Raw genomic sequence first — 12,085 nt, forward strand, 5'->3', positions numbered from 1 at the left:
TGGGATTCATTTCAGTTATAACATGGCTCTACTGAAATATTTTTGAACTATGTGTTCTTAATTACACTATCCGTGGTGTGATTTGTTTTTATGCAGCACACCACTTTTTAAGGCTTATGGAGAAATTTATTTTACTTTTAAAAGAGTTCAAACCAACAGCGAGGATGACTATCTCTAAAGTAAAAAGAGTATGTATTGCAGAGATTTCCTGCTTTCTGGTGATGGATAAGAGACCACAGAGAGTCACTAAGAAGAACAGATAAAGGCCGAGGCCCTTTATTATCACCTTCAAGGGGCTTCACAATCTGAAGCTTCTCTGGCAGGTACGAGCGACTGCTGATGGACATTCCTGAATATCCAGTGAATTCTGAAAACCTGGAATGAGTTCCCAATGACATGATGCTCTCGGTTGGAGTAATGGAACCACTATGAAGTTCACCCTTCTCTGCCAGTTCCCGCAGCTTCCTTTCCTGCTCCTCTTCAAAGAACCTCCGCTCCGAGAGGTAATTCTCTCGCCGAAGGGACAGCCTTCGAAGAGCTATCTCCAAATCACTAGAACCCGGTGTCCCTGGAGTCCCAGGTTTCTTATTCTTGTCCTCATTTCTAAACACAACAAGAAAAAGAAGAAAAAAAATGCTTAAAAGAGCTTACAATTAATCCACTATTTCCTAGGCAAACACCAATATAGTTTTACACTTGTCATATCTCAAAATATGCTAGTCTTAGAGTGGAGTCTAGAAGACACACTTGTCTTTAAAGTGACTTCCAATTCTGCATACCAAGGACGTGAAATAAAATTAATATTTTAATCTTGGAATACATCTTCCACAACTTAGACTCTTCTGTCTTCCATTTACTGTGGAAAACTCTTTCCTGGCACAAATCATGGTGGAAATAGATGTGTGTCAATTAAAGATGCAATCCTACAGAGAGTTGAGTGTCTACAAAGGGGTGCCGATTCCTTTCTTCTCCTCCCTCCTCCAATTCCAATTAAATCAGTGAGAACAGAAAGTACCAGAGTCCTACAGGAGTACCCAGATTATTAGCCATCAAAGGAATAAATTGTGCTGTTAAATAGTCACTTGCGTTGTTAACTGCTTTAATAATAAGTATTTTACTAGAAACACAAAACAAATAGTGAATGAAGAGCAATGCTCTGACTAGATTTAGTCACATTTTTTATAAGATGTCAACTTCACCTTCTTTAGGATCAAAAGAGCTAGCTATAACTGTATGTAAACAAACCTCTCACATGTTAATTCAAATAGGTGAAATATTTTCAGAACATTGGCCTGCATTTTCAAAAGTGACTAGTCATTTTAGATGTATCATTCTGATGCACTCAAAATCAGGCTTCTTCTATCTTAATGTCTCTACTTAAGTTCTCAAACATTAATGCACTCAAATCTAGTTACTTTATAGAAGGGAGGCAACTATGCTAAGCTGTAACAAGTGATTTAAAGGGAAGAGAGAAACATTAAAATGCTTTGTCTGTCTCTCATATAGTAGAAAACAATAGTGTAGCCTAGCTAGGCAGTACTGACCCAATGTCAGAGGATTCTGTTTCTAGAATGATGCTATTGGTCTTGTTGTCTATCACATTATTCGAGATGTCTCCCCCATAAAAGCTGGAACGTGGAGTGCTGGTACAGCTAGATATGACTGAATTCATTGCAGAAGACTGGTTAGATCCTGGGATATTCATTGGAGATGGAGTCAAGAATCTCTGCTTGACAACCTGGTTTATATTTCTCACAGTCTCAAAGACCCGCTTCTGGTGACTGATAAAATACATGTATAGTCAGTAACCACACCACAAAGCAAAATTTTGCCATAAAACACTGAACAACAGAGAAACAGGAATGGATCAGTAATGATTGATAATAGCACAGTTATACATCCAGTCTTGACAGCTTTCCTAACATACCTTGGGTCCAATACTTGCAATAGTCAGGTTTCCAAATCATCATTTATGCCAAAATAACATTCAAGACAAACGATGTAACATTATTCTGAAGTACAATTTAATTTTCAAACATTGTGTCTTGGTCTATTATAACCTTTTCCTAAAAATAGTTTATTTTATATGCAGAAAGAGGATGCATAAGGATTAGAGAGAAGCTGTCAAGACTGGTAAGCTTCAATTCTGACCTACTTTTAAAGTCCTCTCTCTCTCTTTTCCCATACTCATCCTAATTTTATAAATGTTTTCATTCATAAGGAGGAAGTTTTGTCAGGGATTAACCAAGTAAATCTATTCTACTGCAGGAGGCACATTACAAGAGCCTCCACCATGTGGTTCAACTAGCACTCAGACTACAAACACTTAGGCTGTGTCTACACTGGGCCACTTATTCCGGAAAATCAGCCACTTTTCTGGAATAAGCTGCAAGCTGTCTACACTGGCCCTTGAATTTCCGGAAAAGCAACGATGCTCTACTGTACAAAATCAGCCGCTATTCCGGAAAAACTATTCTGCTCCCGCTCGGGCATAAGTCCTTATTCCGGAACACTGTTCCGGAAAAGGGCCAGTGTAGACAGCCCAGTAGTCTTTTCCGGAAAAGCGCGTCTACATTGGCCACAGGCACTTTTCCGGAAAAAGGGCTTTTCCGGAAAAGCAGCCTGCCAATGTAGACGCTCCTTTTCTGGAAAAACTGAAAATGGAATAGTATTCCATTTTAAGCATTTCTGGAAATTCATGCCAGTGTAGACACAGCCCCTTAGATTTCCCCTCTTCCCCATGCTTTCATTTTGCACAGACTACCAGGCTGCAACAGTCAGGAGAGTCACACGAGCTCTTTATTATGATTCATATTTGTTTGTCCAATTGGTGACTGTTGAACAGCTTTGTTCTTAGCACGCGAGCTCTACAACAACATGCCTTAAGTTTCTCAAGCACAAAAGAATCACTAAAATAGTGTGTCATTGTTCCAGAGGATGTTTTGTTTTTTTTGTTCAGCATTAAAAAGGGTAAACATATACCAGAGGGAATGGTAGTGATGGCACAACATTAATTAAATGCAATAAGAATCTGTGGGTAAAGAAGTACATTGAATAAGACCTACAAAATTATTGTATGGGCGCTAATCTATACTAATAGAGCTTGATTCTTTTCATTCAAAGTCAAGCATCAATGAAGTTACATCAAAGTACTTGAAGTTAAGTGTTTTATTGAATCACCTTCCCTCCTTTCTTGGGAAAAGTCAGTAACAGGGTCTTCTAATTAAAAATGAATTTCCATTACCTCACCTACTTATACAAGAGAAGAATGGTTAAATTTGTTGCAGATTATATACAATTTACATTAGTTAGCAAGGTCTTGGTCTAAAATAGATTTAGGCTTTTGGATCAAAAGGACTGTACTCATCTCACCTCAATCCAAAATCTTATTTACAGTAGGGAATTTTAGTGAAATTATTGTCACTGCTGCTACCATGTCCATTAAACTTAAGTGGGAGGAAAATGCCAGAACATGCTGAGGCCTTGTCTGCACCAAGTCTCTCACTTGAGATGCAGAATCAGTCAACACACTGATGGGAATTCTACTATTATTACTTAGTGAAGACAGGGGTCCAAGTGACTCATCCCAAATCATTACTTAGGCAAGTCTAAGGCCTTGTCTACACTGTCTTTCCCTCCCCCCGCTACTATATGCAACTTCATCTATGCAAATAATATAGTTGAAGGTGACACTCATTGTGATGTCTTCCTTGAGGTCAGGTTAGCAGGGGCGGCTCTCTCATTGTTTCCAGCTACTTTTCATTGTAGTGGAGTACTGGAATCAATGGGAGAATGCTCTAAGATTCATAGAATCACAGACTACTAGGTAGTCTGACAGTTAGGAACTTTTTCCTAATGTCCAACCTAAACCTCCCTTGCTGCAGTTTAAGCCCATTGCTTCTTGTTCTATCCTCAGAGACCAAGATGAACAAGTTTTCTCCCTCCTCTTTATGACACCCTTTTAGATATCTGAAAACTGCTATCATGTCCCTCCTCATCTTCTCTTTTCTAAACTAAACAAACCCAATTCCTTCAGCCTTCCCTCATAGGTCATGTCCTCTAGACCTTTAATCATTCTCGTTGCTCTTCTCTGGACTCTCTCCAATTTTTCCACATCTTTTTTGAAATGCGGTGCCCAGAACTGGACACAATACTCCAACTGAGGCCTAACCAACGCAGAGTAGAGCGGAAGAATGACTTCTCGTGTCTTGCTCACAACACACTTGTTAATGCATCTCAGAATCATGTTTGCTTTCTTTGCAACAGCATCACACTGCTGACTCATATTTAACTTGTGGTCCATTATATCCCCTAGATCCCTTTCTGCTGTACTCCTTCCCAGACCGTCGCTTCCCATTCTGTATGTGTGAAACTGATTGTTCCTTCCTAAGTGGAGCACTTTGAATTTGTCTTTATTAAACTTCATCCTATTTATCTCAGTCCATTTCTCCAATTTGTCCAGGTCATTTTGAATTATGACCCTATCCTCCAGATTAGTCGCAATCCCTCCCAGATTGGTATAATCTGCAAATTTAATAAGTGTACTTTCTACACCAATATCTAAATCATTGATGAAAGTATTGAACAGAGACGGTCCCAAAACAGACCCCTGCGGAACCCCACTTGTTATGCCTTTCCAGCAGGATTGTGAACCATTAATAACTATTCTCTAGGTATGGTTATCCAGCCAGTTATGCACCCACCTTATAGTAGCCCCATCTAAGTTGTATTTATCATGTCTAAGCAGACACAATAAATCAACCAGCCGTGGATTGATCACTGAAGCATCAATGCACCAATTAGTGGAGAGAGGGTCTAATAGAGTAACAGTTCGAGATTACCCTTTCGTTCCTTGTCTCAGTATGCATACTTCCATCACATAAGAATTAAAGCATTAATTTCAGGGGAAAATAAACCATTAATTTTATGACAGATTTTACATTCTGTCATACCTTCCTTACAGGGAACATTTATCAAAAAATTACAGAGCAGATTTTACTGTGCCAAATGACACTGTTATTAAACACTTCAGTCTTGCCTATGTAGATGGGACCAAAGTATGTTGCAATGTTTCAACTTGATCTGTAGAAATTGGTAAGGTGGTTTTAACACAATTTAAATCAGTTCTACATAGACACGCCCAATCTGCAATATAATGTCAGGTCACTAAAGTTTTCTCTTAAGAAACATAGTTGTATCTGTTTTGCCAAAAAGGCCCTTAAAGGGCAGGATCCTTGTAAACATCATTTAGAATTAAATAGGAAAAATGAGAAAACATGTTAAAGAAACTTATTCATCCATCAAAACGCATGGCACAACTGACAAGTCATGTTTTCAGTGTGCATCCTTTCTGGAGATCAGTTGATTTTATGGTTCCATGTTTCAATAAGAGATTGCCTTAGTTTTACATTTCTCTTTTTTAAAATATGGGTTTATCACTAATGAAAAATGTAAGACAGCATAAGTGAAGACCAGAGTTCTTTATCCAAAACAGTAAAACTTTCCCAAACCACAAGGACAATGTGTTCCAATCCTGACCTAGAGGAACTATTTCAGGGATGAGAGAGTAGCTCAGCTGTAAGGCCCAGTGTCTTTTCTTAAAACCAAAAAAACCCCACCATAACTATGACACTTTTTGTAACATCAACAGTAGTCCACTAGGAACTGTGTTCAGAAAGACTTTACATTTTATCCTAGGGTCACTATTTTCCTGTTAAATGGCGATCAATTTTATATTAAAAAAAGTTAATGCAGTTTTTTTTTAAAAAAAACAGAAGATAGGAACCAAATGTATTGATCCTACGTTACGTCAGGAGAGTCTGGCTCATCCAGTTGAAGTTCTTTTCGCATTGATCCTTCTATCTCTGCTGCCAAGGAATCCTATCCAAAACAAACAAAAACCTCTTGTCATTTATGCTGCTATTTAATATTTTCACAATTTAATAAGGTTTCTAGCATGAACAGAAGTTCTAATATTAAAAACAGGAGCTCAGTGTTGGAAAACTAATAAAAATCTGAATGGCTGATATAGTAAATAATAATTAGTGCGGGTAATTAATCACAGTTAACTCATGCAATTAACTCAAAAAATTAACCATGGTTTAAAAAATTACTCATGATAACCAGTTTTGAATACACTATTAAACAACAGACTACCAATTGAAATTAAAGTTTTGATGATTTTCTACTTTTTCAAATGTATTGATTCAATTAGAAGAATACCAAATATGAAATGTTGACTTTATATTATTTATATTCCAAATATTTTCACAGTAAAAATTATTTTTTAAAAAATCATATTTTTCAGCTCATCTCTTACAAATATTGTAAATGTGCAACTTAACACATGTAGATTTGTTTTGTTACATAACTATATTAAAACAATGAGTAAAACTTCAGAGCCTACGAATTCACTTAGTCCTACTTCTTGTTCAGCCAATTGCTAAGACAAACAAGTTTGTTTGCATTTACAGGAGATAATGTTGCCCACTTCTTATTTATTCCATCTGAATCAACCAACAGGTGTTCTCATGGCATTTCTGTAGTCCGCATTGCAAGGTATTTACACGTCAGCTATGCTAAATATGCTTACGCCCCTTCATGAGTCAGCCACTATTCCAGAGCAAAATGCAGGACAATGTAGCACTTTAAAGACTAACAAGATGGTTTATTAGATGATGAGCTTTCGTGGGCCAGACCCACTTCCTCAGATCAAATAGTGGAAGAAAATAATCACAACCATATATACCAAAGGATACAGTTAAAAAAATGAACACATATGAAAAGGACAAATCACATTTCAGAACAGGAGGGGGATGCGGGGGGGGGGGGGGGAGGAGGAAGGAAGGTAAGTGTCTGTGAATTGATGACACTTACCTTCCTTCCTTTGGTATATATGGCTGTGACTATTTTCTTCCACTATTTGATCTGAGGAAGTGGGTCTGGCCCACGAAAGATCATCATCTAATAAACCATCTTGTTAGTCTTTAAAGTGCTACATTGTCCTGCATTTTGCTTCAGCTACCCCAGACTAACACGGCTACATTTCTATCACTATTCCAGAGGACATTCTTCCATGCTGATGACATTCGTTAAAAAAAAACAGTGTTAAATTTATGACGGGACTTCTTGGAGGAGTACTGTATGTATCCAGCTCTGTTTTACCTATATTCTGCCATTTATTTCATGGTAGAGCAGTTTCAGATGATGACCCAACATGTTATTCATTTTAAGAACACTTATTGCAGATATGACAAAATATGACGAAGGTACTAATGTGAGATTTCTAAAGATACCTACAGAACTCTTAAAAGAGCAACACTCTGATGTGGAAACTACAGAGACACCAAAAAAGAAAATCAAGCTTCTGCTAGCGGCATCAGACTCAAATGATGAATATGAACATGCATCAGTGTATCTTGCTTTGGATTGCTAATGAACAGAACCCTTCATCTGCATGGACACATGCCCTCTGGAGTAGTGGTGGAAGAATGAATCGTGAATCTTTAGCATACCTGGCATAAATATCTTGCGATGCTAGCTACTGTCTACCTGTTTTCATTTTCAGGTCACATTGAAAACAAGAAGTGGACAGCATTATCTCCTTTAAATGTGAACAAACTTGTTTGTCTGTGATTGAACAAGAAATAGAACTGAGTGGATTTGGAAGCTCTGAATATTTACAGTTTTTAATTTTTGAATGATGTTATTTTTGTACATAATTCTATATTTAAAAGTTCATTTTTCCATGATATACCGAGATTGCACTATAGTACTTGTATTAGGTGAACCGAAAAATGCTATTTTTTTATAGTGCAAATATTTGTAATAAAAATAAATATAAAGCGAGAACTGTACACTTTGTATTCTGTGTTGTAATGATAATAGAACCTACAACATCTTCTGACTTTCACTCCTGTATTTCTGGCATAAGATAATGCTTCCCTTCATGTACAACACATTATATATTTAGTGGGTAGATTCTTTCCAACCTTCTTTTTCACACACCTAAACTAGAATATATGCGTAGGGTTTTTTTAAAAATGTACTGCTTACTGAATTATAATGACAGCCTCAGGACAAGTGTTTCCAATGTTATTAGTGTTTCAACGGTGTTTAAAAGCTATATTTTGGGCTATCAAGTACAGCTGGACATTAATCCTCTAAAATGGACCAAACTTTTATTATTGCTTATTTAAATGCTAGTAAGTCCCAAGTCCATTAAATGTTGAACATCCATCATTCTAAGCAACTTTCTTTTCCCTAGCTAATTAATCATTTGGGGGGAAAAAAACAAAATATACAACTCCATCTTAGCTCACACATATCACAAGAAGCTACCAGCAGAGTATCTATGCAATAAACAACTATTATTGGATCTTAAATCTGTTTTAAATTGGCTGATACTTGATATTAAAAAAGAAATGTAAAATAACCAAGCTATAAACTTTACTGAGGACTTGCTATTTGTGTACAAAGATGCTCTACTCACGAGAAGTTTTTTATTCCTCTCTAGAGAGTTAATGGGAAATGGAGAAACAGTGAGAAATGGAATAAACAACAGAAGGCCATATTCTGCTCCTTAGCAACACTAGTGTAATGCAATCATCTTCTTTCAAGTCTCTTGCTAGATCTATGGCACTGATATCAATGGAATTACTTCAGAGATACCAGTTTAACGGGGTAAAATTGCTCTAGGAAGTTTTATTTAGTATTTTTCATTATTTGTTTTGTACTAGTGCTTTGAGGTTTCATCCTGACCATCAACCCATTACAATGGGCATTGTACAAGTACTTTAAATAAACTGCTTACCATGGGGAAGAGGCCTAGTGAATGGTAGCGACGTGATATGGCATTTGGCATTGTCTTGTTCCGAAGGTTCTTCAGCTCCTCCTGCGCCTCATGAAGCATTTCCATGCACTCTGCATACTTGTCTTCCAGCTCTCGCAACTGTAAAAACCATAGTCAGAAAGATTACAACACACTATGGGCTGTACAACAGCCATGTAAGTGCCTCAAATACTTTAATACTGGGAGTGGTAAACTATCAAAAAAAAACCAACAACAAAAAAGAGAATAAGCGCTGTATTTACATGTAAACTGCAATAACTAGATATTAGTATTTGTCTGTATGGAATGCATATGCAAATATAACAACTACACTGGCAAAAAGTATAAAAGATAAAGAATATTTTAATGAGATTTTTCATGTTCTAAGGTATTTCGATACAATCTTTAATCAAGATCACCTTAAGTTATGGAAAACCATAACCTTTCCATAACTACTTAATTTACATGTTAATCTAATATTTAACTAGTCTCCTTTAGCATTTTTTTAACATTGTTTATATGAATGTAGTGCTCCTGAGAAGTATATGATGGACAAGTTTGGATTGTTCTTTAAGAGTACAGTAGATGCAAGTTTCCCCAGGTTGTCCCTCACTGTGCTAATAGATCTAACCCAAAACCCAAAGAGATCAACCACAACAGGTGCTGAAGACAGTTATACCTCCTACTCCATTTAAACCCTTGTTTTCCCAAGATGGCCAACAAGATTGCCATTTCACATTAAGGATGTTAAATGTAGATTAATCAACTAATCGAATAGTTGATGTAATGTGCATTGAATATTTGATTAATCAGTAAGAGTGGGGTGCCTCCGCCTCTGAAATGTAGCAAGAGCCCTGCTGGCTCTTGCTACATTTCAAAGGCCGAAGTGTTACGGGGAGCACAGCCAGTGAGGGACTCAAACATTCCCCGCTGGCCCTGCGCTCCCTGCTTTTGAAATATAGCAAGAGCTCTGGCTCTTGCTACATTTCAAAGGCAGAAGCACTGCCAATTCCCTTTGCAAAACAAAGCGCCTCCCAGGGCTCTTGTACATTTCAAAAGCAGGGAGCGTAGGGCCAGCGGGGGACTGTTTGAGTCCCCATCTCAACCAAGGCTCCCTGCAATGCTTCTGCATTTCAAAGGCAGTAGCGCTGCCAGTTCCCTGCTGCATGCCTGCCCCCTCTCCCCATGGAGATGGTGCTGGGTGGAACCAGCTTTTAAGCCAGCTCCCACCAGCACCACATCTGGCTCTCCCCCTTGCAGCCTTTGTGTGATAGAGGCAGCAAGGATGCGGGGGGGGGGGGGGGGGGGGGGGGGGGGGAAAGAGAGAAGGAAGAAGGAAACGACTAGTCGAGTCACTAGTTGACTATCCAATAAGTAATGGCTTATTGGATAGTCGACTAGTCGCTTACATCCCTATTTTACATGAGGGTATACTTACACAAATGTGTATAGGGAAAGAGACTGAGAGGAACACAATAATGCATCGAGAAATGGACTGGGACTATGAACTCATTTCATATAGACCAGAGAGCAGTCATGAGATGCTCACACATCATTAACTGTTTAGTTTGGATTCAACTGGCAATTTAGAAGTGAAAAGCTGTTCTATTACCAAATCACTTAAGTATTAACCATGATACTCACTTCTGCTGTGAGCTGACGCTGGGCGTCTTTAGCTGCTCCCAAATGCTGGACAAGTTCTTCATTTTCAACTGCACACTAAAATACATCAAACAATGGTAAACACACCAATACAAGGATTAAATTCCCTTCTCCCCACCCCCAGGATAGCTGTTAATTATGTGAATAGTGAAATTCTCCCATTTTCTTCCATGTAAGACATTTATATAATATATGTATATGCACGGGCAAAAAGGTCATGAGACTGCATCCGGTATTACAATATTTCTCTCCTCCCAAATTCATATTTAGGTCTTGGAAATCAATGGATATCCTCTATCTATCTGATAGCTATGATGAAATCCTGACCCTGCTGAAGTCTATCAGAAGGTCACCTCCAGCTATTCAAGATGCATTTAACCATTGGTTTTTGATGCATTATGTTTAATATGAAATGGGTAATTCTACTATTTGAAAGCCTTAAAGACATGTCTGCTTTTTACATTAAAAAATGACCATGCAAGAGATTTAAGTTAAATGAAACTGCCACATATGGGAGAGAAAGGAAAAGTTTTCAAGTGATGCAATAGATAAACATTATTGCTTACAGATTTTGCCTTTTTCTGCAGATCAACTATCTGAGAGAGAAGATGAGTGATCTCTTCCTGTTGCCGGGCAGCATCTTCAGTTTTCTTTGCTAACTCCTCTGAGATACTGGCAATCTGGATGTTTGCATCCCCTTTAACAAGAGAGAAGCAATCACAACTCAATGACAACTGTCTATATAATGTGCTCTCTACAAAAGAGGAACTTCGTGCAGAATGTTGTTTAATGCAGCAGAATCTTTTTTTCCAAAACATGGAAAGATACTTTCTCAAAGAGACATTAATAAAAAAAAATTGAAAAATAGTGAAGTGATGCTACAATTTGGTCTGTATGTACTTGCTAACAAGACACACTATTGTGGACAAAATTGCCTTGAAGAGACAGTGAAGACAGTGGACCAAAGCTGTATATTAAATTGTGATAGAAATAGTAACGTTTTTAATAGTAAGATTCATTGCTAAGTTGTTCGCTCACTGAAACACTGAAAATTAGGAAGTTTCATTCTCTTTCATTGTAACTGAATTTCACTGTAACATTCTAACATGTTAAACAGCTCGGCCAAACCGGTCTCTCTCAACAGCACAAAGACGGATACATTAGCTTAAATTGCAGCACGAGAGATTTAGATCAGACATTAGGAACAACTTCCTGTCAAGATGGGTAAGCACTGGAACAAATTACCCAAAGAAGTTGTGGAACCTCCATTAAGGACTACTCGACTAGTCGCTTCCCGCCCCTTTCCCACCCACTTTACTGTCTCTATCAGCTAGAGGCAGCAAAGAGAGTGGGGGGCAAGAGGGAGTATTTCCAAGCGGCAGCAGAAGGTAAGGACTCCTTGCGGCACTGCTACTTTAAAACACCATGGCAGCATTTCAAAGGGGCAGCACCACACAGCTGATCCCGGGTTCAGTGCGGCGCTGCTACTTTGAAACGCCATGGCATTGCATGTGTAAGGGGACTGTTACCCCTTACTAAAACTCTGTGGGAGTTTTTTGGTTTGCCAGCTCCCAGTTTCAGAAGGGGAAGGGT

General features: G+C 38.2%; 1 protein-coding gene across 11 annotated transcripts in view; it reads right to left on the reverse strand.

Annotated features, from left to right (window-relative positions):
* Positions 1–12,085, reverse strand: part of TRAK1 (trafficking kinesin protein 1) — a 123,450-nt gene that overhangs the window by 25,161 nt on the left and 86,204 nt on the right. For all 11 annotated transcript variants that reach the window (XM_025189033.2, XM_014577911.2, XM_014577913.3 and 8 more), the window contains 6 exons: positions 11,059–11,189; positions 10,475–10,549; positions 8,813–8,950; positions 5,804–5,880; positions 1,545–1,781; positions 287–603 (listed from right to left, as the gene is read on the reverse strand). In XM_025189033.2, the coding sequence (XP_025044818.2) occupies positions 287–603; positions 1,545–1,781; positions 5,804–5,880; positions 8,813–8,950; positions 10,475–10,549; positions 11,059–11,189 (975 nt within the window). The remainder of the gene's footprint in view (positions 1–286; positions 604–1,544; positions 1,782–5,803; positions 5,881–8,812; positions 8,951–10,474; positions 10,550–11,058; positions 11,190–12,085) is intronic.

This window comes from Pelodiscus sinensis, chromosome 2 (assembly GCF_049634645.1).
Source record: "Pelodiscus sinensis isolate JC-2024 chromosome 2, ASM4963464v1, whole genome shotgun sequence".
Classification (NCBI taxonomy): domain Eukaryota; kingdom Metazoa; phylum Chordata; order Testudines; family Trionychidae; genus Pelodiscus; species Pelodiscus sinensis.